A 27,478-nucleotide genomic window follows, 5' to 3' on the forward strand; every position below is an offset into this window, starting at 1 on the left:
ATGAGTTCCCTGCTCACTGTAGATGCCACAACATGGTCTCTGAGTGATCACTGTGGAGTGGGTATCTACAGGTGATTGTCTCCAGGCAAGACAGCTGAGGGGTGAACCAGTTAATTCTCCTAGAAGTCACTGTCCAGCAGTACACCGTTAGGTGAAAAATTATTAGGCTTTGTTCTTGGTGACAAGAACATGCTGTGGCTCTATAATGACATTTATAATAAGAAAAGGTAGTCTTATTTCAGCAACAGAATTGTCGTGTATTAAGGTTAGTGTTTAATAAATCCTGTTACTTCATCCACAGAAATCTGTGTTTGCTTCTTTTGGATTTTATTTTAAAATGAGTAGAATTTAATTTCTTTACTGGCAGTAAGTCATTAATTTTCATGGTAGAAAGTTTTAAAGGACAGGTTCTGGAGTTCACGGCCTAGATTGTATCCTGTGTCTGTTGCCAGTTACAAATGTGAGCTCTTGGGGAGGTAAGTTGACCATTCTATAATTTGTTTCCTCATCTATAAGATGGAAATTATAACAGTGACTTCTTTGTAGGATATCATAAGAATTAGATAATCTGCAAACCAAGTCTGAAACATGGTAACCAAGTCCAATAATAGTTAGGTTTCACTATTGCTCACTGGTGGATTTTTACTTTAAAAGCAGTTTTCCACAACACTTAAAATGTCCTTACTTAATATCCATTCAACAAGCCCAACAAAAGACTTGATTTTTCCCTCCTCAATTTATTCTCACCTTAGTCTTCCCCATCTCAGTAAAAAATATGCCATCCATCCAACAAACCACACGAAAAGATCTAAAAACCAACTGTAATTCTTCCCTTTCTTTTACCTTTCACCACTTACCTATTTTTAATGCCCAGCAAATCTATCTTCCAAGTATAATTGAAATCTGTCTGTGTTTCTGCCGTCTCTGCTTACTCCATTTTAACCACTGTCTAGCCTTCTCCAGGAACTTCCTAACTGTCTTCCTGCCCTTACCCTTTTCAATCCATTTCTCCAATTTTTAAATGCATAGGTTGGATCAGTTTATTTATAGCTAGGAATCTTTCTATAGCTTTCCATCTCTTTTAAAAGAAAATTCAAATTCTTTAAGATAGCCTGCAATGAGTGAAAAACCAATCATGGATAATGGTTTTTCTACCCCTCCAACTTTTTTTCACCAAAATTTCCTCTCTCAGCTACTATGACCATAGTCACATCAGCCTCTTTCTGCTCCTTAACCATAATCCACTCTTTATTGTCTATCACCCTTGCTCATTCTGCTCAGAATGCTTTTCCCCAATTCCTTACCAAGTAGGCATTTGGTCTTTGAATTCTTAGTTAAGATATCAAGTGTATGGAGAATGCCTCCTTCCAAGGTAGCCTTTCTAAGTTATTCTATTTTATCTGGTATATATTATTTTATTTGTCTGTTTTTGTTATATGTATTTTTTATCCATAAGGACAGAACTTTATCTATCTTTTTTACCACTGTAAACTTTGTACTTAGCAGAGCATCTGGCACAAAGTAGAAATAAGACAAATACTTGATGATCCCACATGGACCTTAAAAGTCCACATAAAATTGTCTCTTCCATCACCCATGCCACCACTTCAGTCTGTAAAACAGGAAGAGAGGAGAGATGTTAACATGGGCTATGTCTGGAACAGCACTGGCTCAGGTTTCTACACATCAGGCACCTGAAGAACAGAAAATGGACTGGACAGTAAAGCAACATTACTGTTTGGAAAAATTAAAAGACTGAATGGAACCTTTTGTGCCAAAAATTCATTTGGAAATCAATAAACCACAGTATACTTAGTTCATTCATTCAACAAGTCTGTGTTAAGGATTTACTGTGAGTCATCCCTGTATTCAGCAGGTATTGGAAATGAGCAGGCCATTGTCTCTAATATTGAGTATAAATGAAGTGTTAGTCTTCAGAAATGCAGAAATGCAGAAGAGTCAGTGACAAAGCATTTGGAGGATGAAAGACATCAATGAGTCATTTGAGCTGTTTCTTGAAGGATGAATAGGTTCACAGGCTAGGACAAGAGAAGGAAGGACATTGTAGACAGAGGGAAGAGAATGCTGAAATGCATAGGAAGGGAGCATGAACCAAAGCAGTGGAGAAATGGATTGTTAGCCATTTGGAGTAGTGGTAAGAATTAGAAGAGATAGGTTGGTGCTTGATAAGGCAGAGCTCAATCTTCACAAAGAAAGAAAGGAAAAAAAACATTTTAAAGAGTTCAAGTAGTTCAGTATGAACAGATCTGAGCTTGGAAATATAATTATTATAGTGAAAGAGCTATAGGAACTTGAGAGGGAGAGGCAAAGCATGATGCTATCTTAATAGTTCAGGGAACAGATGATGAGAACTTAAGAGTTGAGTAGTAGTACAAAGAGTAAAGTGCTTCTGCATGCTATTGGGTGACCGTGGGCATTTTGTCTTAGATAGGCCTTAATTTCCTTTCTGTAAAAGAAAACTTTGTCCTAGATAATGTCTGTGATCCCTTTTAGCTTAATGACCCTGTATGGACCTTAGAAGTCCACATAAAACTATCTCTTCCATCACCCATGATATCACCTCTGTCTGCAAAACAGTAAAGAAGTAGAGATATTAACATAGGCCACCATCATTACCATTATCATCAGCCTTTTTACCTAGTAGAAGGCTAAATATCTGGAAAACACCTTACACATTCCGGATGAGTGATTGGGTGAATAAAGTAAAAGGGAGTAACAGTTCAGGTAAATTATGACAAATATATCTCTACTTAAGATTTTGCCTTGATTATTTGACTGATACTTATTAATTCTATGAAAATATGTAAACCACAGCTTATGTCTCCAGTGCAAATCTTCATGGTGCTGTATTTAAAAAGCTTCATTTGGAGTGACACGTGTAATGAAATAAGTATAGATCAGAAGAGTAGGTGGCAAAATTGCCTGTTTTTTGTGAAACATTTTCCAATTATTTGTTTGTTTTTTGAAAATTCATAACTAAACTCTTGGGAATTTCTGCTTTTTATCATCCTGTTGAAAGATTTTCCCATTCTTGAACTTGAACTATTGGCATGGGTATAATAGACTAGCAATTTCAAGATTACAGAGCTGCTTTAGTTAGAGTGAGTTACCATTGTAATGAATGCTGGCATTTTCTGCTTTACTCTTTTAGAAGCACACATTATCATACACCTTCCATTACCATGGTCTCTTCATTTTATGTTTCTCATTTGGGGAGAATTTCAGAATGGAGATAATGATATAGTGCCACATAAAACTATTCCTTCCATTGCCCATGACATCACCTCTGTCTGTAAAACAGGAAGGGAGGAGAGATGCTAACATGGGCTATGTCTGGAACAGCACTGGCTCAGGTCTCCACATATCAGTCACCCAAGAACAGAAAACGGACTGGACAGTAATGCAACATTAGTGTTTGAAAATGGCATTGTACCTGAGGTAGGCTAAAATTTCCAGGTTGAATTTAACAAATGTTGGATTACAAAAGTTCTGTAACCAGTTCTCTGAAGAAAGACCCTAACCCAACGTTGAAGGAAAAGAGAACTTGGTCTCATTCTGGCTTTTTTAACCCTTTTGTATTTCATTGCAGTCTCTAGGTTTCCTTCCAGTTTTAATTGTCTGTGAGTTTTTAAAACCTACTGTTATGGTTTGTATCTAGATGTCCCCCAAGCCTCATGTGGTCAGAGGTGGGGTTTTTTTCAGAGGTGGCTGAATCTAGAATATGTGACAAGAGAATTAATTCATGCTGCAATGCTAACCTCAAGGGCACCAGGATTAAGGGTGTGAGTGGCACTTTCCCTAAGTAGCCTGGATAAGATACAAAGGATATAAAGAGCTGTGGTGGTCCCTTGTTGCTTTGCTACCTTCTGCCCACCGTGAACTGTTTCTCCTCTGTGATGCCTGTCTGCCATACCACCCTGCCTTGCAGCCAACTGAAACCTCTACAAAATAAACTTTCCCCCTTTTCCCTTTGAGTGTTGAATATTTTGTCTCAACAATGAGAGAAAAGTAGAGACACCTACCAAAGAAATTCATGTCTTCATTCTTTATCTTTCAAAAAATGATTTTTTTGGTACCAAAGCATTTTTGTGGCATATTTAATTTTAAATACTTTGAAATCAAGATCCAAGATTATTTAGTAAAGGATAAAGTCTAAGACTCTGAGGCAAGAAAAAAATCTAATCATTTTACTGTTCTGAGACCACATCACTTTATCTGCCAAATGCAAATTTTTGAAAGGTCATCTTCCTGTCAACAAGAAGAAAATTCTCTGAAGGTTATACTGAGCCAGCACTGTCCTTCCAGTGCCTGAGGAAGCAGGATGGTCACTCAGCACAATTCCTTGTAGTGGTGACAGTGTGAGTTTGAGGTAGGAAGGCTGATAAGACAAGAAAGAACAGAGGCAGAGCAGGGTAAGTTGTGATGAGGAGGGAAGGGACACTTTGAGGGCATTCTGATCTTGATCAATTTATTGCAGAGTGTTGTTGGAAGCAAAACATGACTGCCTCTTTATGTGGAGCAAAAATTTTAACATTTTATTTTTAACTGACACATAATTGTACATTTTAATGGGTACAATGCAATATTTTAATATATACACATACTATATATATTGATCAAATCAGGATTATAAAGATGTCCATCACCGTAAACATTCATTGTTTTTTTGTGGTAAGAAATATTCAATATCCCCTGTTTTAGTTATTTTGAAATATGCAATATATATTATTGTGAACTCCTGTCACCCTTTGATGCCGTGGAATGCCAGAACTTCCTCCTCTAGGTAGGAATAACTTGGTGCCCACTGACCAAACTCTCCCCTCCCTGGCCATCCCTGTGCTCTGGTAACCACTATTCTACCCTCAACTTCAAGAGAGTTGATCTCATGTGGAAAGATTTGGCAGTTTTTCATCTCTGATTTCTTGTCCAGCCCTCTCAAAGCTAACCTGTTTCTTGGTGCTATCAGAATAAACTTCCTGTCACACAGCTTGATCGTGCTGATTCCTTGTATGAAATCTTTAATGACTCCCCCTGGCTGACCTATGGCAGAGATAGACAAACATGATTGTCAATGGGCCAAATTAGCTGCGTTCTGTTTTGATATGGTGAGTTATAGATGGCTTTTACAATTTTAGATGGTTGAGAGAAAAATCAAAAGAATTCTATTTCATAACTTGTGGAAATTATGTGAAATTCGTTTCCACACCCGTGGTAAAAATCAAACACAGGGCCCTCACACTTGCTAGACAAGCACTCCCCCGTTGAGCTAGACTGCCTGGCCCCTCCATAAACAGTTAGGTTGAATCACACTCATTCATTTTTATATTGACCACTTGGCACTACAAAGGCAGAGTTGAATTGAAATCCAATTGTTTCCTAAAATAAATTACTACCTGGCCCTTTACACAAGTAGTTTATCCTGCTCTGTAGGATAAAATCCACCGCTTTTTGATTTGCACTGTGTCATGCATGCAGTAATAACACAGAACTACCTGAAGTTTACCAGCACCATGCTGTTCCCTCTGTGAGGTATCACCTTTGTCTGTCTCTCCTCAGCCTGTAAGACTCTGCCACAATTCTTCCCTGAAGCCTTCTAGGAGGACCCTTCCACCATCCATGCACCCCTCTCACCCTGCATTCTTTCAGCTGCATTCTCACAATACAGCACTCTGTCCATAATCCTATCATTGCTGGGGCCTCATTGCATTGTACCCTCTGGTAGCATGGTCATGGGTCACATTTTAGTCACTAAACTATACCTGGCATCAAACATTGTCTATGGCACGCAGTAGGTAAATGACAAAGGACCGCCAATGGACTGAATAGATGAAAAACGTATCTCCCCAGACAATGTTTCCTAGAGCTGCCACCTGAAGGATAAGGACATTATATATTTGATCAAGAGGGGTGGGTTCTAGAGGAATGATAAGTTGTGGCATTCCATGTTCCTTCCTAGGTTTTACTCCTCAACTCTGGGTAGTCTGGGGCCACAGACTATGGTGAGCCCTTTCATGTTAGCATTCAACTCTGGGAGAGGATTTGAGTTTGTGGTCACTTTAAACTCAATTCCAGGTATATTTGCTGTGCCAAGAAAAAGAGGTCTAAGATAGGAGCACAAGTACTGTTCAATGATACTAGACCTGCTGACTATTCATGCTGTTAAAACTCCATGTCTCCCTTTGTCTGAGAAATTAAAACTCAGGAAGAACGTTACCCACTGGCCTTTAATTCTGATGCCTTCTTCAAAGCTCCAGTTTTCTTAGATTAAAATCAAGTCTTGCTACGGACAACTTTAAAAGACAGTAAGTGGAGAAAAATGCTAAGTTTAGATAATTTATCCCTAAAGGGAGAGTTATTGTTTTAAGTAAATACAATACACATGGAAATATTTGTGCCATAAATGTCAGGTCTTCATGGTAGTAAAAACATGTTTTATACTAATAGCTAAAATTTAACTTCTTCATTCCTCCAAACCCCACTTCCTTTTTTAAAAAAAAAATCTAGGAGTGACTCTTTTAAAAATGTGCTTTATTTATTTTAAGAATAATTTATGCTACAATTTGAATATCTGGGTCCCCCCAAAATTCATGTTGAAACTTAATCCCCAGTGCGCAGTATGAAAGGGTGAGGCCTTGTGGAAGTGATCAGCCCAGGAGAGCTCTGTCCTATGGGTGGGACAGAGGGGATGGAAAGGGAAAGGCCAGCCCTCTGTGCTGTCTGTCACATGTGGACACATGACCAAGCAGAGAGCAATGCTTACTGATACCACGTTTGCCTTTTCATCAACTTTCCAGCTCCCATACTGTGAAAAATAAATTTCTCTTCCTTATGAATTGCCACATCTCTTGCATTTTGATAAAATACTGTTTCAGGAATGGGCTAAGACAATTCTATAGCATGGTCGTGATGAAATAAGAACAAGCTATAAATATATCAGACTTATTTTGGGGAAAATTTGTATTTATATTGTAAATGTGTTTTTTATTTGCAACTTCTCAGGCAAAATATGTATAGAATTTGCCCATAGCTCTGACTTTTTTCTATATGATAGCATTTCAGACTTTGGACACTGAATTTTTATATTTCAAGATCTCCCTTTTTATGCAAAATGAGGAATTCAGATACATTGCTTATTCGAGAACCAATTGAGTTTCCAGAAATTATTGTAGGTCATTTTTTTGTTTATTTTTCTTACCAAACTCATGTTGGACATAGAGTTTGGTTTAGCTTTGCATTAAATTTAGACTGATGTATCAAGGTTATTTTTCCTCAGCTTAGCCCTCTAGAAAGTATAAACTTCAATAAACCATAGGTATTTTGTATTGCTACAAGCCATAGCCAAGGTTATTACAGAATTTCTGACATATGGCCCACAGTTTGGACACGCGTTTTTTTTTTTGTTTTTTGTTTTTTGTTTTGGTACCGGGGATAGAACTCAGATCCTTGCTCTTGCAGGGCAGGCGGCAGAACCACTGAGCTAAATCCCTGGCCCTTAGACACGCCTGTCTTGCCCAGACCACATCAGTGAAGAGGAATTGTCTTGGGCCAAATATAAAATATACAAAATAGTTAATGTATGAAAGTGATAAGACTTCTTATAGTTTAAAATCTTTTTATTATAACAAGGCATGTCTAACTCATAGGTAGCAGGTTGGATACACAGCAAATAGAAACCAGAGAAAGATCACCTGAATTCAAGGGGAAAGTGGCCTTTAACTGCCAAAAAAATAAAATAAAAATATTCAAGTAATGATTTCAGGGATCAGAACATGATATTCCAAAGTACAGTGTCTTGGCTTGCTGAGTACTTTGAACTGAAGGAAATTGGAAAAGCCTCAGTAGCTAGGTCTCCCTCTGACCTTCTCCAACCCTTGTGTCTCTCATTATTCTTCCTCCCCTTTATGAAGGCAGTCATAAAAACTAGAATTCTTCTTCCCTGATCAAAGTCATTGAACCCATAAACCCTCTGTCCCCAAGGAAGTCCTAAGAGCTGGAAAGGTCACTCTTTCCCTTCTCCCTTGGGACTCATTTTAGAGGCTCTTGCCTTGTCTTGAGAGGAAGAAATACCACACAGAGAAACCAAAAGGAATACCGACAGAATGGCCTTGCTGGGATCCCACCTCAGTCTGTCACCGCTAGATCAAACCCTGTTGTGTGGCTGTCTGTCATCAAACTTAAGCATAACAATGGACAGATTTCCTAGGTCTTTGGGACTTCATTTTTGAAGTCATCCATGTCGTGTAAAACTGATTCAGTCTATTTTTAATTCTTTTTTCTCTTATTAACTTCTCTTTTGTTACAGGAGCATTATCTATGACCCTTATGATGGGTGAGGAAAACTATCACAGCTTCTGATCCTGCACTGACAAGTTTTTGGAAAATACCCATCCACCCTTTGTTTATTTTTAAATTCTTTTTCTTTGTCTTTTGTCTTAATCTTGTAGAAAGCTGTGGTATGAATGACATGTAGATCAACAAGAAAAACAATCAAGCCAAGCTTTTAAAATGAGGCCAGTCCTGATGGGTCAGACAGGGATCACCCCTGGGTGCTAAAAGCATCTTCAAAGCTCCTGTGTCTGGGTTTTCTTTGTTGCTTCAGAAATGGTTGCTTCATCCAAAGGAGGGCAGAGGTGATACAAAGGATGGCATTCTACTTTCTGACACATGCACTGGAAATGGCCCTGTGTTGAAGAAAGAGCCTTAAAGAATACACTAAGAGCTCAATTGTCATGAAAAATGTTTGTAGCAAAAGTGACAATGAACAAAGTCTGTACTGGAAATCCTATCCCTACCCCTGTTTGTTCATAGTAATATAGACCAGCTTCTTCAGGGGGAATTTTGGCCTAAGATTATGCCTTTGCCTACATAAATCTATTAAAACTTACTTGGTAATATAAGGCCAACCTCACACTCAAATAATCACGTTGAGATGGTTCTGCTTTATAAAGCTTTTTCAGGACTTCAAGTAAGAAATACAAATTGCAATGTGCTGTGGAGATGAGTAAAGCTTTTTCCTTTTTCTGGGGGAGGTGGGTAAGGGTGGAGGAATGTTTATGATTTAAGTTGACAGAAGAAAGGTACAATACAGCAAATCTTTACTACAGCTGTAGAGAGAGAGAAAAATAAACATCAGAGCAAGACACACTGGAGGCATTTTCTTTTTAAATGACCTTCACAAAATTACCTAATTTTTATAAGGGGGTAGAGACTGCCAGATCTTTGTAGAAATATAAATTGTCATGTTTTATAAGGTTATAAATAATGAAATGCCCTTTGTGAAAGTATTGCCTTTTTAAGTTGGAGAAGTCACAGGTCTTGTGATTTGCCAGAATGGCTGAGAAGGAAGCATTGTGTAATAATGGACTAGGGACACATTGGCTAGTTTAAGGGTGATTCTGCTGCTGTGTTCATGGGAGATCGGGCAGGGAGCTGAATTTTCCTTCTAGGTACCTGTTGGCTCCATGTGAAGGTGATACTGCCTATGTCTCAGTATGTTTTGAAATTTATAGTTTACAAAGTACTAGGAATTTCTCAGAGAAAAGAAACTTTTTTCATAGTATTAACATCCTGAAACAGTCTAATACTCCCCCCTCTCTCTCTCATTTTTTGTTTGACTTGCCTTGGTTTTTTGCAATGCTAGGAATCCCACTATGGGCCTCCAGCATGCTAGGCCTCCAGCATGCTAGGCAGCATGCTCTATCACTGAGCTATATCTCTAGCCCTAGCACTGTATTAAGTCATTTAAGTTTTTAAAACGTTATTTATTCTTGAAGTATGTTTTCAAATGGTGGCCCTTTAAAAAACATTTTTATCAGAATACCAAAAATAGCCATTTTACTTAGAATTTACCAAGAAAAACGTGTTGAAAAGTTGTGCTATATGACATCAATTGACCGTGAGAAGCTCACATTTCAGTTGATGGTTTTAATATTCTGTAGAAAGAGGCTAAGTCATTTTTTAAATAATTTTACTTAATAGGAAGGCTTCTGTTATTCAGAGGTCAGCCTTGGGTCAGCCTAAAGAGGACAAAGAACTGGAAGTGCTGGGAACCAAACATGGCCACAGATGAGAGAAGAGCCCAGAGGGCCCTTAGAAACCCACCAGCATGCTGCCAAGACATGTGCTTGTGCTTAGGATTGATTGATTTCTGATACACCACTAAGGAAAGGTTTAATTAAGAATAATGTCAAAATATGTTGGTATCCCAAACCTCTTGACTACATGTGAAATTGATTATATTTCCAGGACAGTTTTAGAAGAAGCCTTTAAATGTTACAGTGATAAAAGAGTCTTTGCTTGGCCAAACTTTAATCGGCCTTCTGAATATACTGTTCGGATCGCTGTGCATTTTCCTGTAAAATCCGGTTTTAACAAAGATCCCTGCTAAGTCACTTTAGCAGAAGTTCCTCATTTTTGATATCTCATCAGGTCCTTCATCTTCCATCAGGTCACCCTGGCCTGTGCTTAGCAGGAATCTTGTTAGCTTGATTTTGCTAGCGTCTCCCTTTCCTAGCCCAGTGCCATGGGCTTTTTCCATCCACTTAGCCCCACCCTGCTCATTGCTATGAATTCTCATTTGTCCATGCTGTACTTGGAATTGAGCCCAATCTTCCTTCCCCAGTGCAAGACCCGCTGCAGTGGTCCTTAGACCTATCTGGATGATCCTGAACAGTCCCCATGCTTTAACAATATGCTTTAACATACTTTAACAATATCATGGAATCATTTTTTTCTTTAACAAACAGCTTAAAATTTGCCATACAATATGAAATTCTTTTGATATATCTGTCAGCTACTATGGAAAATGAAATTTAAGAATATGTAACAGGAAAAAGTCTTTTGAACAAAGAATTTCATAGGGAAAAATGAAATCCTCAACCTGATTTTCAAGTTACATTTATTACTAATATAATTTTCAGCACAATCTTTCAAATACAATCTTTTGGGATAAAAAGAGGTACAAATTTCAATCTAATAAGCAAGAGAACATAGTTTTTTAATAGAAAAGTGTGAACGGTGTAGTTGCTTCTAGTTTGAATAGAATCAAGTGTGGAAATCTACTTTTTCTTAAAAAACAAACATCCCTCTAATTCCTATTATAGCTAAGTCTATTTGATGCTATTTTTATCCAGAGTTTTAAATCATCACGTACATTTCTATAGTACATATATATTGTTAAGCCTTAATAAAGTAACCCTTTCCAATGTATGTGATGGTGCCAAAATGTAAGAAATATATTTAAAGATGAATGGACTAGCATCTGTGCATTTATAAAACTCAAAATACAAAACAAATTTTAATCACTTCAAAAACAGACACTTTACACACATGTAAGGATATGATATTTAAACCCAAGATGAAGGAAAAAAATCTCAAATTAGTGTCTCTATGACTGACACACTCTATTTTTAGAGGTTTTTTAATACATCGAGAAAAAACAAACTCTTTCCACCTATGTGATTGCCATTCTGTGATTGTTCAAAGATGTCTTACAACAAATGTGGTATGTATTTACAAAATGCCAGCTCATCTCTGCAAGCACTATCAATTGCAAGAAGGGGCCAAGTCATTTTATTTTTCTGAGAATAATAGTTATCTAAATCTTCTCACCCATAAGAATCAAATCTCAATGTGTCAGGGGTCCTGCCTCAACCATTACATCAAATGTGAGCATAATAACTTTATCATTTTCAATTAAACTGGAGAGAAATACACACGTTGTATACTTTGTGATGACTTGAGAATGACACTTTCACTTTCAGAGCTATTGTCTGCAACGTAGGGCTGCTTTGTTTTGTTTCATCTTGTTTTGGTGGTGGTGGTGGTGGTACTAGGAATTAAAGCTAGTGAGGCTCTACACTGAGCTATATCCCCAGCCTTTGAATTTTCATTCTCTTGTAAATTTGGAGACAGGGTCTTATTAAGTGGCCCAGGCTGGGCTCCAACTTGCAATCCTCCTGCCTCAACCTGAGTAGCTGGGATTACAGGTGTGTGCCACCATGTCCTGCTCAAGGAGAACTTCTCAGAGCATTGATTTCTGATAAAAACATGGGATATCCGTGCCCTTTTAAGTGAAACATGTATAACTTTCCTGCCATCCATTTCTCTAGAATAAATTCAGAGAGCTCAATACAAATGATAATTCTGGTGTAGTGCAAGCAAAGAGGGAGAAGACTATAATACCTAAGTTTGAAAAAATCTGCTTCTGTCTTTTGAGTGTAGTGAGTTTCAGTAAATAATACAGTGTGTATCAATTCATGTAAATAAAACCTAGCACTTAAAAAGCAACAAAATAGAATATGGCCACAGCAAGTAAAGTTTGTTTTTTTTTTCTGCTAAATTCCTCTTCTCCTAAAACATTCAAATCCAGAATGATTCAGCCACTATGATAATTTTAAATTTAGTAAGGATTTTATGTGAGGGAGTCTTGAAAATTTGCCGACAAACTAATCCATACATCCAAATCAGACATTATTTTTTAAGATTCCATAAAAACTCTTGGGATCCAATAATTATACTTTGAGAGAATTAATACTATATCAATTTAAGATAATTTAACAATAAAGCTTTCAAAAGTATTCATCTTCTATTTTCTGCATAACTGAACAAATTAGTATCTGGCCAGTTCTACCACTGATTCAGCTACTGTGTGTGATTTCCTCAATTTATTTTTTCATTTCCAAGGTAAGAGATCATTTTTGCCCTGTAATTTTTAAAAAAGATTTATTCTGTGAAAGTGACCATCATCCTAAGAGACCATCATAAATTCAAGAGTTTACAAAGTAAAACAAAACAAAGTTATCACATCTAAAAAGCTAAAGAAGTTTTGAATACTCAAGATACTTTAAATTTAAAAATATTCTAGGTACTTGCTTATGATGTACACTACCTCAGGTTTCCTTGTATGTAATACTTTGTGGGTGTGTCCTTAAGGAGCAGGTGTTCAAGGTGATGGTTCATGGTCATGCTAACAAGCCCTGGGTCATGGGATGGATAAAGCAGCTGTCCAACTTCCTTTGAACAGCCTAATGGGAAGTTTCTAAAGAAGGAACCATTTGTTGCATAGGCTTCTGTGGCATGTTTTCTGGAACCAAAGACGTGGTCATGACTTACAGTTGTATAATAGCAGGCATATTCATCCACCACTTCCTTAAATCCATCAATAGTTTTTTTTTTTTTCTTCACATCAATCCTCACTCCACAAACACGTAACCTAAAACCTATTGTCCAGAAATTCCTTTCGGGGACCTTTGATGATGTGTATATTGACACTAATTATCTAATCTACCCCTAAACTTAATCTGATATTTATATAATGAGCAACCAAAATGAATAATGCATCAAAGCCCATTCTACTAATGAGAAAATCTCATAATATCAGAGTTGTTAAAGATCTAAGAGATTAGATAATTCAATCTTCTCATCTGACAAATGATGAAAACTGAATCCAGAGTCTATTCCTGCCTCAGGCTGCTGGCTTTAAATAGATTAAAAATAAACCTTACACGTAAATCTTTCTGTTTCCCACATATTACACCATTTACTGCAAAAGTCCATCTGAAATGTATAATAAATTTACTCGTCTATATTTCTTTCTGAGAACTTCTATAGTTCAATTCTTTTTTGGGGGGGGGTGGTAACAGGGATCAAACTTGGGACCTTGCGCTTTCGAGGCAGGTGCCAGAACCACTGAGCTACATCCCTGGCCCATATAGTTCAGTTCTTTTTTAAAAATCTAAATTTTCTTAAATCTGTTTTAGAGAAATACTTAACACCAAGAAACTACTTTTTGATATAACTGTTACTTATTGGCATATTCTCATTAAAAATGTTCCTAATGTTAAATTCCTTGCTGCTACAGCTAATGTTAACACACATATTTTATTAATTTATTCCTGGAATAAGGCAAATAGTTTCATTTTAACTGAGCAGAGATTAGTTGCATAGGCCATCCCTTATAAATGGAATTAAGATTTTGAATTAGACATATCAGATCATGAGTTTTTCTTCCAAGAAATACTCTATACATCTGCAGACAAGGAAATTGTTCACACTTGTGTGTGCATATGCATAAATACACACACAGACCCAGAAAAATGACCCATGAGAACCAGCCAAGACCAAAAGTGAATCTAGCTCTATTAGAAAAGTAGAAACGTCTACAAAGGAGCATTTAAAAAAAATCATAGTTGTCAGGTAATTAGTTCTTACTTTCATGTTTGGTGTCTCCATCCCCTGGGGTGTGGGTTATAGTTGCAATCAGCTATGGGGAGGCAGTAATCAGACCTGGTCTCCAAGGACATTATTTCAGAATCATTTCTAGAAGCCTGCCTATGATATGCATATGGCAACTGTGAACCATACTGAAAGTTGGTAGGCATGCTATTATTAGCTACGGAGGTAACATGATACTCTTGCCTTTCAAATAAGTCCATATTGACCTTCTGTGTTTGAGGAACATAGGACAGTTTCTCATTCCAATGTCCTGGGGGCCCCTGAAGCACCTTCCTCCGAGCTGCTGAGACCACATTTGCCACAATGGACTCTTGGATGTTTCTGGGTTTGAAAGCATCATCCACAAGGCCAAGAGGAGACTTTGCTGCTGCTTCCCAAGGTGTTGGTCTCCTGTTTGCTTTCTCCAGCCCATCTGCTGGTTTGCGGAAGTAATTATAAGCAGGCTGGTATACCCAAGGAGATGTTGTAGAAATGATGGGTGGGACTGGTTTTCCAGGAAGGGACAGGGAGTGCCCACTCTCCTAAAAACAGTGAAAATGTTAATATATCTCATTAATTTCAGTTTGTACTGATTACTATTCCAAAGTATTCATAGCACCATTACCAAGCACTCCAAATATCAGTGCCTCAGAATGCTTAGACCTAATGCCAAACAGGCTGTCTTAGCTTTATGTATTCTTAGCTCTGGTCTCCTGATTGACTCTCACATCCCTCTCTTGGCCCTCCTTGTTGCTGGCCTTCTCAAATCCCATACCTCCAGTTGCTGCCATCTTTCCCAGGCATAACCCCCATGGTAGGGACCCTGTCACCACTGAGAAACACCTTCCATCTGCCCTCCATATGGTATTCGTATCTACATTCACAGCCCACCCTCATTCCAGGGCTCTTTTCCTGATACAAAGCAAACAGAACATACTGATAATCCCAGAAACAGGAACAAACTACCAGACCTTTTACTTTTCCTAAGTGACCTTTAATCAATTATCTCATTTTGGTCCATTGAATGTAGCAAAACCAAACAAGAGCTCCTTGGAGGTAGTTAATGTTACTGAAATGATGGAATGACTGGCCTTTATCCCTTCAAAATCTGTTTTATGTGAGGAGAATCACATGAGTGTTTATTTCCTAACAGCAGTGCATTGCCCTTGTCTCTGAGGAGTCACTCTGCTATTTCATTTGCTTTTTGCTTCCTTTTATGTATATTGTACTCTTATTTCTTTGAGATCTGAGTCTCTGCAACATTCCTCGTTGTATACTAAATGTTCTGCTTGGCTAATCCATAGCAGCACCATCTATTGAAAGCTCTCATGTTCTCTCCTTGTACCTCTCCTGCCTTCCCAGCAGCCCTAATGACTATCTATCTGCATTATTTTCTCATACATTCCTGTTGGCAGGAAAAATTCCTGAAAAAAAAATAGCAAAAGGACACCTGGGGAAATGAGTCAAATTTGACAGTACCAAAACATGTGTTTCTTGAACAAAAGACCATGCTTAAAAATGTGTGTTCAAATTTCAAAAACAGTTTCAATGGCTTTCTTTCTTAATCAAGTTCTTAACAATAAAGTGAATAGCAACACTTTGATTTGGGCAAAAGAGCTCAGATTCAATTTTCATTTTTTTTATTAGGCATAAAAAAATAGATGGTTCATTTTTAGTTTATATATAAATAATAAAGGTGTAAATATAGTGGATTGTGGTTCTTTTTAATTATTAGAACTTTCCTATAATGGCAGAATCCTAGCAAAACTTTGTTTTCATTAATCTCTATTTTAATCCAGAACTAGTCACAAATCCTCTTTACTATATAGTTGTCAAGGAAGATGTGTGACTTTTACTCACTTTAAGGCCTTGGTTTATATTTCAAGTTATTTAGGTATTGGCTTCTTAAACTTATTAATTATTTTAATGAACCCTTAATATTCCCGGGCACTCTTCTATGAGCTAAAGCTACAAAGATGAAAAAGTCACTGCTCTCAAGAAACACACAATCCACTATTACTTTTTTTTTTTTTGGTACCGGGGATTGAACTCAGGACCTTGTGCTTGCTGGGCAGGAGGTAAAACCACTGAGCTAAATCCCCAGGCCTAATCCACTATTCCTTTTAGCTCTTCAATAGCAAGTTAGTGAATCATAGAAGGCCGGCTTAGAAAAGATACTTTTTACCTATCTTGACACAGAAAAAAAACATGGAATATTAAAAACATGGAATATTAAGTTTGAGTGTGATAAAGAGAAATGTTTCTTACAATATATATTATATATTATTATCTTGTTATAAATAATATATCTTGCAATATATGTGTGTGTGTGTGTGTGTGTGTGTGTGTGTGTGTGTTTCTCCTTTGTTCTTGCCTGTGCAAGAGGGGGACAACATTGGCCTACAGAGTTCAGGTCCATTTTCAGATTCCAGTCATGTCTGCCTCATGTGGTCTTAGGTCACATGTAGCACATCAAGGGCCTGCTTTAGTTACACCTTTAAAACAATAGATAGTTGAAGGGATGTCAGTTGATAAAAGGGATCCAGGATTCTACAGAAATACAGGAGAGGCCCCAAACTTATGTCACTAGCTAATAATTGGAAAAAATAGTTATGAATACACTTGGAAGAACTCAGTATTATGTGACTGCATACATGGCAGTGATAAGACATTCAAAATATTGGATGGAAAAGAGATTTATTTTCTGATCTTCCTCTAACCTTCTTACTTTGAAAACCTTCAGGAGAACTTAAACTTAGAAATTAGAAATTTCAAAAAAAGTGGTTCCCTCGTACCAAGGAGATCAAAGATTTTTTTCTGAAGCTAAGGCATAATAGAGGGGAAAGTAACACTTTAAGGTATAATATTAAAAGAGTAAGTCAAGGCTTTTTGGAGAGAAATTAAAACTAAGCTCAAAACAAAAATCTCATGTACAATACACATATAACAAAAACTGTTAGTTGTAAGGAAAGAAGAACAATTATCTCAATGAACTAACCAACTGTTGCTTTTCTACATTTTCCTCAGCCAGCCAGGCATGTTCCTTCAGGTGCTAACAATAGAGTCCAAAATTATAAATTACCTTAGGTTGGAGATTCAACCGTGCTATATAAATCATTCCTGAGGTACATAGTTGTTTCTGTGTGTGCAGAAAATATTCCAGGCATCTAGTCTCTGCTTGCACCCAAACCCCTAATTTTAACATATTTTCCCCCAAAGCAACTGTTATGTCTTGTTTTGGGGGGCTATTTCCTCTGTCTATCTTAGTCTCAAAGTGCTTGGCGTATTATTATTATCAAAGGAATTAAATTTTTAATATGAGAGGTATTTGAGATGCTAAGTTGGCTATGCTTAGGACCTATCATCAAATTGCTTCTTTCTGTCTCCTACTACTTTAAATTTTATGGAATGAAAGCTTTTCCACTGTCACTGGAGGAAAACTTAGCAAGTCCTGCTGCATTCTGCTTAACTTTAGGAATAGTTCTATAGTTACCTTAGGTTACCCCAACTCGTCCTTTTTTTGAAATATAAGGTTTCTCCTCCTGTACTGACAAGCTCCAATTTTAATTTAAAGTGAAAGCTCCTGTCCTTCTGGACTGGGCCTCTTTCAGAAGGATCACCTGCCTTCCAGGAGGAGTGGAGTTTGGCTCTTTGCCTCTTTCCTGTCCCTGATGCTTCGAGCTTGCTAATTCCACCCTGTAGGGCTGCAGGACAAGGATGGTGAAGAATTAAATAAGTGGTTTTACTTGATTTGGTAACCCCAACTTCTGGCTTTTCAGTCTGGGGCCAGGCAGTTCCAGAGAGGAATGCTTTCATGGGATCTCATCATTAGGGTCAACTTGTTGAGCCTTTGATTCCTATCCATTCATCTCTGTCCCAGGGGGACAACTCATGACTCATTCTGTGCTTCAAGCTGCCTACTTTCAGCTTTACTAGGATCCACTTGCTCCCTCGGAGAGGCTCCGGGATGACTTCACTCAGCTTTCCATTGTGCCTGGCCTGGCCTGGCCTGGTCCAGGTGGAACACTCACAACCTTGCCTTGGGCCCACAGTAGCATATTTCCTGGGTCTTTGCCAAAACAGTTTGTCAGCCTGTCCTCGTCCTTCCAGATCTCTTGAGGAAGTGTCAGGTCCCAGGGCACTCTGGCCTCCCCCTGTCCTCATGCAGGCGTCTCCTATCAAGTTCCCTATGAAGTCACTTTGAAATTCTTCTGCATAGCTTGAGGTGAAGGGGCAGGGCCCCACTCCTCCACCTACTGCAAACATACACATCTCAGGCACACCAGAATCCCTCCATGCAAGAGCCTTTCTTCCTTCCACACTCTAGGCCATTGTGGTTACCTGGACCTGGCTGAGGGCTCAAGAACTGTGGAAATCATTTGTTACTATTCTTTTTGTGAACTGTCTTGTTTTAATCTGACTTCAGTGTGAAATAGTTCCCATCTGGGATTTCTTGAGTGAAGTTTCAACTTTTTTTGGTGGTTCTAGGGGTTGAACCCAGAGCTTTTACACTAAGCTACATCCCCAGCCCCCTTTTAAAATTTTTATTTTGAGACATGGGCTCACTAAGTACCTAAATTGCTCAGGCTGGCCTGGGACTTGTGATACTCCTGCTTCAGCCTCCCAGAGTACTGAGAATTCAGGCATGTACCACCATGCCCAGTTTGAAAATTGCAAATTTAATATCCTATTTTGTTTACATATTTTGAGTACAGCAAAAAGCTCTCTTATTTGTCTTTTTAAAATGAAATATGGGCTAAAAATGGAATGACATTTTTCCCCTATGAATTAATTTTTTTTAAAAGTCTCTAATAGCTTCCAATAGTCTTAAAGTGTAGAGACCTTATCCCTAGCCCGGGCCCTGCTCTGTAGAAGAGCACTCTCTTGTTTCCAGGACATCTTTGGAACTCTTAGGCTCTAATTTGGGAAACTTCTTTCTTACACTGAACTAAACCTTGCCTCCCACTGCTTTATTCCAGTGATCCTGATAACAGAATTCATCTACTTCCTCTTCAATAAAGTCATTCTTTTATACATTTCCAGTTTCATCCTCCTTCACTATCTTGTTGCTATCTTTCATTTTTCAAACTAAAAAAAAAAATTATAATAGCTATGGTGTCCATTCCCTGTAGTGTTTTTCATTCTTCTTTCTCCAGTTTCTTGAGAAAGGCTAATGCAAAAATAATGCCTTGATCTTCTTAAGTGGATGTATGTGTGTAAACGAAAGCACCAAAATGACACCACATGCTGAGTGAAGACATTATTCAAACTGACTGAGGGACCGAGTCATCTGGCAGATGACATAATTAATATTACGCAAGGAACATTCAGCCTGTTCAACCCATGAGAATACAGGCCAATCTTTAGCTTGCACAATATAACTCATACAGTAAAGAATATAAGATTCCCACCAAACTTGTGAGTCACCTGCTGTTGTAAATTCCCACAAAAGCCTAAATACTAAGGAGTCATTTTCCTACCTTAGCCTTTAATTATGGCTAACATTAATATATTGCATCTTGTGTACCAGGCACTGGACGTTAATTGCTTTATGCGGAATGTTTCATATAATCCTTACAACAACCCCACATTATCCCTATTTTTCAGAGGAGAATGAGACTTGGAGAGGGTAAATAACTCCTCCAAGGGTAGAAAGCTAATAAATATTGGAGTGAAGAGTTCAACCCAGTCTCATACCAAAGTTCTTTATCTAACATCAGACGGTACCTGCAACTGAATATGAAATAGCTGTGAGAGAACTTTTTAAAAAATAAGATTTGTATCTAACCAAAGTAAATGGAGTGGGATCTTAGAAATTTTGGAAAGATGAATTTTGATGAAATTTGGTTTAACTAATGCTGACATCTTGCCATCTGTCACAAGAGCTAGATGGTGACCAGTGTATGGGGAATACAATGCACCACATTTAGACGTTCTCCTGCTAAAGGAAGGCAAGACACGTATGGGGCCCCTACATTTAGTAGAAAAGCTCAGAGAGGCTGAGATCCTTTCTCTGCTTAATATAAACCATCTTTCATATCAATTAAATGTTGATTTATCCACATAGCTTGTTAAAGAAGCAGCTTAGTTAGCTTCCTTGTTAAACTGTCTGGGAACCAATTTAATTGGCAGGGAACACTTGACATTTAAAAAGGAAATGCAGGCCAGGGATTTAGCTCAGTGGCACCGCACCTGCCTGGCAAGTGCAAGGTCCTGAGTTCAATGTCCAGTACCAAAAAAAAAAAAGGAAATACCATCCAAGGTTTACTTAGGACAAAGACATGAATTCTAAAGCAATGCAAATAAATAGTCCTAGCAGCCAAAGAAGTTTAATGTGATATATGTTTTGAAGTTCAAAATATTCTATATCATAAAACTTGAAAGCTAAAAAAATGCTCTTGGCTGATAGCCAGTTTACACGTACACTGTGGAGAAAGGGTTTCCAACAGGTAAATATTATCCAGACTCCTTTCTCTCTTAGACACACTATCAGTAAGCACTCGTCACAGACATACTTTATGACAAGCAGATTCCAGGAGCCCAAGAGAAGTAAATAGAAGTACATGGCATTTCCTTTGCCTTTGTGACCTTTGAATAGAATTTCTTAAGTACAGAGGTCCTAAGAGAGGGGCACCAAGAGAGGAGAGCATGCGGGAAGCCCAAGGCAGTCTCCATCTTTCCATTATCCAGTCTGTGGAGTCAGTATTGCATCCTTTCCAGTTCACACTCCCCAACCTGATCTGTCAGCACAGACCGAAAATACGTCCAAGATCTGATCATTCTCACCACCTCTGCTATCCTGGGCTCAGCCACCAAAATCTCTTGCCTAGATTATTGCTATTATGTCCTAATTGGTTTCTCTAGTTCCACCCTTGCTTTCTTTAGTTTATTCTCAATGTGCCAGTCCAAATTATCCCATTAAAACCAAAATCAGGTCATGTCATCCATTTCTCTGATTAACCGCCCCCGCCCTGCCATGGCTTCTCATTTTGAAAAAGGAAAAAAGCTAAAGTCTTTCACTGACATATGAGACCTCCCAAAATCCCCTGAGCCCATCCCCTCCCCCACTTCTTGCACACACTAGACACACTTGTGCCTGGGACCTTCAGACTTGCGGACTATCATTGTGGGACACAAAAACCCAGGGACCATTGTGACTCCTTCCTCATTTCCTTCAGGCTCTATTTGATAACTTCCTCTCTAAAAACTGCCTATCTCCCTCCTCTGCTTTACTTCTTACCCATTTAACACAAAAAAATGCTTTACTTAACCTCTGTATTTGTCTCTCCCCATTTGAAATGAAGGTCTCTCTGAGAGTGAAAGTTTTTGTCTTATTAAGACATTCCTAGAACCATGTTTGGCCCTGGAATAGTAGTTGGCGAGTAAATATTTATGGAATTAATGATAAATGCTATTTTGGGTCATCATAAGTAAGAAATCTTATCTGAAATTTTTAGCCAGCTAGCAAGATGTAACCCATTTTGCACTTCAATTACATGTGGCTAGAGACTCATAGACCCATCCCCACCACCTCTAAGGATGTACACCAGTATACACTCCAAGTCATGCTTACCAAAATAAGACTAATCACTTTTCCTTAACAGGTGGAATATTTCAATGTGCAAATAAATTATTTGCATTCAGGCCAATGGAAATTTGAACCTTTCAAACTGCTTTGATTCCGCAAATGAGAAGTCTTAGAAAAGTATGCATAAGTCCTAAGGAGAGTGGGAAATATATCTGCAAGATTTTTTTAAATAAGATCTAAGAATAAAAAGTAATGGATCACTTATTTGGAAGAAGAGAAAACTGAAAGTTGGTTTATCATGTATCATGTGACTTCAAGCTGTTCACCTGTAGCTTTATGAGTTTTCAGTTACAGTTTTCTTGACAGCACAAGCAATTTAACATAGGGAGAAATTTCTACATAAAGGTACAGAATCCCTTTATCTAAAGGTCTTTACTGATAGGGCACATGTTCCTTTGAGGTGATTTAGATAACAATCAAGCCTGAAATCCAGGGATAAGGAGACATTTAAGGCGCTTTTGTGTTAGTCTCTTAACAAAACACTCTCTTCTTCAGACTCTCCAAGACCTGCTTTCTTACATTATATTTTGAGGTTTTTTCCACCAAGTGGAGGTTTTAGAAATTCCATTGTAGCACTCTTTCATATAGAACAGAGAGAGCCCACTTCTTTAGCCTAGCAACCACACATTTTTAGAACAGTTCTGTGAATGTGATGAACACCCTTGCATGTCACAAGGCTGATATTCTTGTGTCTACACATACTGGCTCTGTCACTCTCTGTTCATTTGAGAGTAACTTTTAAATTAAAGTCTCTGCATTACAACAACAGTTTTCTTAAAGCTTCACTTCACCCTTGCAGGGAATCCCTTTGTGAGAAGGGGATGAATGGCACTTCATTCAGTTTATGAATGGCACTGGAAGCCAGCATCATTTTGGAAAGAACATGAACTTGGACACCACACAGCCCTGGGGGTGCCCTGTCTCTTGTTGCTCATTTGATGCAACTTCTCCCAGCCTTACTTTCCTTAGTTGCAAAGTAGAAATAATGTTGGCTATCATTCCAAGAATATGGGTAGAGGAGAGACTTCTTTTACAAACTGAATGCCTAGCGCCCAGCACCACTAATGGCTATTATTTTTGTTTGTGTGAGAAGAGACTGTGTGACCCTAAAGGTGTCAGAGACCTGGCAGAACCTTTTGTTCAAGAGGCAACTGTGGAGGCAGGCTGCTGATCCAGGATAAAAATAGGAGACAGTCTTGCTTTGAAGCGGCATTTGCAGCACACGCATCAGATAGTACCCAGCCAACCCCCTCCCTCTGCTACCAGGACAAGGCGGCTGGGCTGGCCAGAAACAGCGCCACTGTGAAGTCTGATGGGCCAAAACGTAGACTTCTTGATTTTTTTTTAACCTTCTGTTATAAAAGGATAAAAATAACCACACTCAACTTAAGGTCACAAAGATCAGTGTTAAGTAGGAATCTATGTATATACTTCTGTGGTCCCTTTCATTTTAGAGGCAATGATAACAGTAACTACAACATACAGAGATTTTGCCATATCTGAGTCACAGTTCTGAGCACACTTTGTCTATTACTTCATTTAATCCTCTGAACAATTGTCAAGTCCTTGTCCTACAACTAAGTAGACCGAGACAATAGAAATCAGGTCGCTGATGCTATGTCGTGCACATAGTACTACATATGTTTAACTGGATAATTGACTCCATAGGTAATAAAATTTAACTTAATGTATTTAAGGCATTAAATCTGTCAGAGAAAATTACTGTAGCAGAATTTTTACCCTTTCTCCTTTATTCTTAAAATCCAGGTATGTCAGTTTACAAATTATACCCTATGGGTTTGTTTTGGGGTTTTTTTGGTACTAAGGATTTGAACCTAGTGCCTCATGCATGCTAGGCAAATGCTCTACCACTGAGCTACATCCCTAACACTTTCATTTTATTTTGTGACAGGGTCTTGCTTAATTGTCCAAACTAGCCTCAAACTTGTGATCTTTCTGCCTCAGTCTCCAGAGTAACTCGGTTCACAGATATAGGCCACTATGCTTGGAAAAATACTTTTATTAATAAAGACTATGTTCTATTTAAATGGCTGAAATTTCCATTTTAAACTTTATTGGTAATTTTTTGGAGAAAGCTTTACTTAAGTATATATTTATAAAAGTCTGATTGGTTTATGTATAAAAATAAACCTTCTAAATGTATTTAAGAACATTTTTTGAAAAGTTTTCTCTCTCTTCAGATTTAAATAGTAAAAATCACTCATACCAAAAGAAAATACCACGAATAATAATAGATATCAAGAGTTGAGAATTCATCCATTTCTATAAGTAAAAGGCTTGATTTTCAGAATAAACAAGGATATTCATCTTGTATGAAATAAATGGAATTTTGACTGGGTGAGAGGTACTTATAAGATAAATGCTTGTGCCCTGCACAATGGAAGCACTCAATTGAGTCATCATGATTAGTTTAAAAATGAACCCAGGATGTACCAAATTACAAAACCCATTTTAAATGCCTTTATGTGACATAACTTTAATTTTCCAAAAACTCTTAAATATTCTTTCCTAAAACAAATCCAGGCAACAACTTCCTCTTTTTTACTCACAAAAACAAATACTACCCTGAATGTGTTTTTACCCCTGGAAGGGGAGTGAGGAAGGACAAGAAGATGGTTTATAGATTCTGTTCCTCCCATTTGTAGAAGAGCTAACATCCTCTAAGCAAACTCCCTGACCAAGAAGAGTGCCTTTTGCTTCTCAGAGGAAACCTTAGTAAATATTTCAAAACCAGAGTACACCTAAGAAATGCATGCATGCCACCTAATCACTGCGATTTGACCTTTGTGTGAAAACATGCTCAACCTTCCCATGTTTCTATGTGTTTCTATGCCACCTTTCTGTCACAAATCCTAAGGTCATTAACAACCCTTGTGATATCAATCATGGTGGCACAGGCTTGCAACATCAGCACTCTAGGAAGCTGAGGCAGGAAGACCACAAGTTCTAGCTCAGCCAGGGTAACTTAGAGACTTAGTAAGACCCTGCCTCAAAATAAAAGATAATAATAAAAAAGGGTTGGGGATGTAGCTTAGTGTAAAGGCCCTACGTTCAGTCCCCAGAAGCACATATACATGCACACACTCACCAGAAACAAACAAAAATCCATACCCTGGCAAATGAAAGCTGGTTAATGGCAGTGACCAGGGCCTGTTTACACATGTGCTACACATGACCCCATTTCACACAGGTGCAGAAGATATGTCCCAGGAAAAGTGACTTCCTTGGTCTCTGTTATTGGTTTTCTGTCCATTACATTTCTAAGCTTTTTAAATGGATCTTTTTATGTATATCTTAAAATGCTTAACCTACTGTTCTTTAAGAAATTTAAGATTTACTTCCAAATCATGTTTATTTCTCTTTCATCAAAAACATGGTCCCAGGTGATGTTTAAAACTAGAAATAATAGACCCAACTCTATCAGGGCCTCAACAACTTCTTTTCTTAAGCACAGAGTAGAAAAAAAAAATTGTGCTTAATTCATTTACCACGTTCCTTTAATACAACTGGCAAGTTTTATTTAATATCTTTGTTGTTTGAGGGAATTTGCACAATAAATTCATGTGTATCATTTCATTTCAATGACACAGGAATGCCAAAAAGTAGGTGGGATTTTCAAATGAATGATTACTTTCTTGGATTAGACAAAAGACCACAGCAGATTGGGGGTAGATTAAAACAGAGTATATGAAGAATGATCAATATAGATGGTAAATGTTCAAATTTTAAATAAAAATGAGTCACAGTAAGACACGTTACCCTAATCCCCCTCAAAACATTTCCCCTCGCTTCAAAAACACTTACCCCATCATTCTTGAAACTTTCTGAAGCAGGTCTAGAAGTCCTCTTTTGTTATTGTCTTTACAAGGTGTTGATAAAAAACACAATGAATGCTGCTGCCAAGTGCCAACCAACACAGGCATACTTGTAAAAATATTACATTGTATTCTCAACCACTTTATTCACTGGATCTGGTACTGTGTAACTTCTAGCTCTTCCTTGAACTCAAAATGACCATGAAAGGTAAGTGTTTTCAATTGACTCAGATCATCAAGGCAGCCAGGACAGTGCAACTAAAGACTCTCATGAAAGAGGACTTCCAGAACTGCTTCAGAAAATGGCAGGAAGGATGGTATAAGTGTGTGCAAAGCAAGGGGAAAGATTTTGAGGGAGTGTAATGGCAATGTGTCTTTTACTGTAACCATTTTTTTCAAATTGAAACATTCACTACATTTTTAGATCACACCTCATACAATGTTAGTCACAATCTTGCGCTTTTTAAGTACAAAAGGGAAATTTGGAAATATTTCATCAAAAGTGTCCCAGGTTAATTTCTTCAAAATAGGAAGCACTGATTTCACTTGAAAACACTAATCCCAGAGATAATTTGCATTCGGTCATTAATGGTTCAAAGACTGTCTTGGAAGACACTAGGATTCTTGTCTGTTTACCTAACTTTTAAAATTAGACAACAAATATTTAATTTACCTTTGGCACTAGCTGTTATTACAGCTGTTATCTACTGGCATAGCTTTCTTAATGGACTCTCAAAACTGCAATGTGTAATTATCTAGATTTAACACTGCATGTTAATATGATAGCAAAAGGATCTTATTCTTTATTATTTCTCTGACTTTTTTCCATCCCTAAGTTTACCTTCATTTTAACATGATGTTATGTAGTTATTGACCATTTCAAGTGCTAAACATTTTTTTCACTTTCAGTATTGATTTGGTAAATGCATTCATGGATTTACAAAGAACTTTTGCATCAACTAGAAAGTCTATGTCAACCCGCTTAGCCATTTTGGATGTTTGGTTTTAGCCTAAGACAAAAGATAATTTTTGAAGGTAAGAAAATGTCTGGGCCTCATAACTACATATTTAAGATTGAGAGGGGAAGAGAGAAATCCTCTAGGAACACCTGTATCTGAAGTCCTTACACATCTATCCATTTTAAAAAATGCTGGGGGCGGGAAGGGAAAAATGTACAGAATATATCCATTTGTAGAAAGACTATGACACCAAGCAAAGTGTACTTCTCAAAGCTGATTTAGATACCCTCTGATAGAGGGATGCAGGTTTTGTTTTGCTTTCTTGCAGTCCTAGAGATTGAACCAAGGAGCACTCTACCACTGAGCTACAGCTTCAGACCTTTTTATTTTTATTTTTTTATTTTGGGACAAGGTCTCAATAAATTGCCCAGGCTGACCTTGAACTTGCCATCTTCCTGGCTCAGCCTCCCAAGCAGCTGGGATTATAGGTGTTGGGGTGGGGTGGAGGGTCTTTTAACAAACAAAAGAGCACAAAGTTATTTACATGCCTAAGACATAGGTGTATTTATCTTCTTATCCTTAATCTTGCCTATTTCAGGGTTGGTAGATCAATGATTTACTGCTGCCTGGTAGCACAGCTTCGCCCCCTCACCCACAAATATCCAGCTCTCCTCTTGATCTTTTCTCCTTCATTGATAAAGGTAGAAGTAAGTCTCTCGTGTTACAGAACTTCCAAACACATCCCTGTCTTTTTTGCTTTACTTCCATGCATCAAAGGTTTGAAAACAATGTGCTGGTTGGACTCAAAGCTCCTACGGAGCGGGCCTACCTGTTCTTTGGCCTTCCAGAGTGGTATGTTT

At 37.9% G+C, this 27,478-nt stretch overlaps 1 protein-coding gene across 3 annotated transcripts in view; it reads right to left on the reverse strand.

Annotated features, from left to right (window-relative positions):
- Window positions 1-10,901: 10,901 nt before the first annotated feature.
- The window catches only part of Synpo2 (synaptopodin 2), a 194,537-nt gene continuing 177,960 nt past the window's right edge, over window positions 10,902-27,478 (reverse strand). For 2 of the 3 annotated variants that reach the window (XM_004870045.3, XM_004870043.3), the window contains exon 5: window positions 10,902-14,777. In XM_004870045.3, coding sequence (XP_004870102.2) covers window positions 14,235-14,777 — 543 coding nt within the window. In that variant the 3' untranslated portion in view covers window positions 10,902-14,234. The remainder of the gene's footprint in view (window positions 14,778-27,478) is intronic. The other variant, XM_021248464.2, reaches the window with a different exon arrangement.

Source organism: Heterocephalus glaber, unplaced genomic scaffold, assembly GCF_053883595.1.
Source record: "Heterocephalus glaber isolate CG9 unplaced genomic scaffold, H.glaber_assembly_v1.0 deba00001690, whole genome shotgun sequence".
NCBI classification, from domain to species: Eukaryota; Metazoa; Chordata; class Mammalia; order Rodentia; family Bathyergidae; genus Heterocephalus; species Heterocephalus glaber.